This window comes from Myotis brandtii, unplaced genomic scaffold (assembly GCF_000412655.1).
Source record: "Myotis brandtii unplaced genomic scaffold, ASM41265v1 scaffold667, whole genome shotgun sequence".
NCBI lineage: Eukaryota > Metazoa > Chordata > Mammalia > Chiroptera > Vespertilionidae > Myotis > Myotis brandtii.
The window spans coordinates 2,047,770-2,049,830 of record NW_005370593.1 but is presented as its reverse complement, the minus strand read 5'-3'; the positions used below and the strand labels follow the sequence as shown (position 1 = coordinate 2,049,830).

The following is a 2,061-nucleotide window of genomic DNA, read 5'->3' as shown; positions in this document are numbered from 1 at the left end:
GAGAGAGAGAGAGAGAGAGAGAGAGAGAGAGAGAGAGACACACACTAGAGGGAAACAAGCTATTTTGCCTTGGACAACTCATGTAAGCTGTGTGGTTCTTCCTGTTCTCCCTTCCCCACTGGTTGTTGGGAAATCAAATGTAAAAGCATCATGTAGGGTGAAGGACTTTGTACATGTAAGCCAGTCTTAGCTTCCTGACTGACAAAGGGGGTTTCAATATTGCAAAGTGCAACTTATTGAATTGTGGACCATAAGGATGAACTTCCACTGTGAGAGGATGGACGCTGATGCTAAATTGCTTGGAATTTAATCCCAGCAACTTAGTTTACTAACGGTCATTTGACATTGGAAATGTTACTTAAACTCTCTGTGTCATGGATTTTCACCTGTAAAATATGAAAAGAGTATTTCTCAATTGATAACCTAGCTGTGAAATAGCAACAAATTAATACATGAAAAATAGTTTGAAGAGCCTGACCTGTACAAAAAACATAAGCTAACACACATTTTTTTTTGTTTACATTTGGAAGATTGCTGAGAACCTCACGCCATTGGAAGTTCCGTGTGCCTGCTATCTAAAAGGCGCATGTGTAAATCTTTTTGCATTTAGTAGATGCTGTGGGCTTGATTTCTTGTTCCTTTCACCACTGAACATCCTGTGAATGGCAGTGTCTCCCACTCACTTAGCTTATTGTCAAGTCCATCATTCTGACTCTGAATCGTGGGTCCTTGCTGGGCTCTGCTAACAGCTTCCATCAGTTTAATGTCATATAGTTTAGACCAGTGATGGCGAGCCTATGACACGCGTGTCAGAGGTGACACGCGAACTCATTTTTTTTGGTTGATTTTTCTTTGTTAAATGGCATTTAAATATATAAAATAAATATCAAAAATATAAATCTTTGTTTTACTATGGTTGCAAATATCAAAAAATTTCTATATGTGACACGGCACCAGAGTTAAGTTAGGGTTTTTCAAAATGCTGACACGCCAGGCTCAAAAGGTTCGCCATCACTGCATTAGCGTAATTGGATGAAGAAAATATTCCCAGAGAGAGTGACTGTTTCTTATTCAGAAAAAATAAAAAAGTCATTATCCTGTTTGGTAGGGAGTAATTCCCAAACCTGAACCATGCTCAGAATGACCTGACTCCCAAGTCCCACCCAAGACTTCCTGAATCAAAAAGTTCAGAGATGGGGCTCAGGACCTGTGTGTTTGGCAAGCCCCGCAAATGACTCTTAGGTAGCCAGGTAGGAGGAGTTGGGAACTATAGTATCTAAGGCTCGAGAAAAGCTGACCTTCAGTAATAAACAGCATCAGGGCTCTGGTCTGTGACTTCAATACCAAAGGACAAAATGGCTTGTGGTCTGAGAGTCCGAGCTCCACCAATGTGATGTCCATGCTTCCCTAGCAGATAATAAACACTTACAGATTCTGAAATTCTGTGCAATGACAACAGACACCCAGGTCCAGGAATTTGCAAAGGCAGCCCCGCTGCAGAAAAGAAGAAAAGGCAGATGTAAGGAGCGATGGGGCCGCCTCACAGACGTGGCCTTCCACATTACAGTACGTGGAGCCCTTTGGAGAAAATACAACTCCAGCTGAATCCAAGTCGGGAGGCAGGATCCCTAAGGTCCAAAAAATAACCAATCAGGCGACAGGATTTCTAACAGATCCAGGGCATGCATTTACCAGCCCAGGTTGGTTATACTTACAGTGGTTCTCAACCTTCCCAATGCCACGACCCTTTAATACAGTTCCTCATGTTGTGGTGACCCCCAATTTCATTGTTACAAATTAAACATAATTAAAGCATAGTGATTAATCACATTAACAATATGTAATTATATATGTGTTTCCCGATGGTCTTAGGAGACCTCTGTGAAAGGGTCGTTCGACCTCCAAAGGGGTCGCGACCCACAGGTTGAGAACCGCTGCTTTAGAAGTAGGAACTCTGTTTCCACGGGAGCACAAAGTTGGGCAGTTTTGTGCTGAGGCCGCGTGGACCTGGTGGTTCTGCTGGGGCCCGAGGCCTTGGGGCGGTCGGCAGCCCTGCGCGAC

At 43.4% G+C, this 2,061-nt stretch overlaps 1 protein-coding gene across 1 annotated transcript in view; it reads left to right on the top strand.

Moving 5' to 3' along the window:
* The first annotated feature begins 1,449 nt into the window (after window positions 1–1,449).
* COCH (cochlin) overlaps window positions 1,450–2,061 on the top strand; it is a 15,233-nt gene continuing 14,621 nt past the window's right edge. Inside the window, exon 1 of the mRNA XM_014528963.1 lies at window positions 1,450–1,566. Within this exon, the coding sequence (XP_014384449.1) occupies window positions 1,450–1,566 (117 nt within the window). The remainder of the gene's footprint in view (window positions 1,567–2,061) is intronic.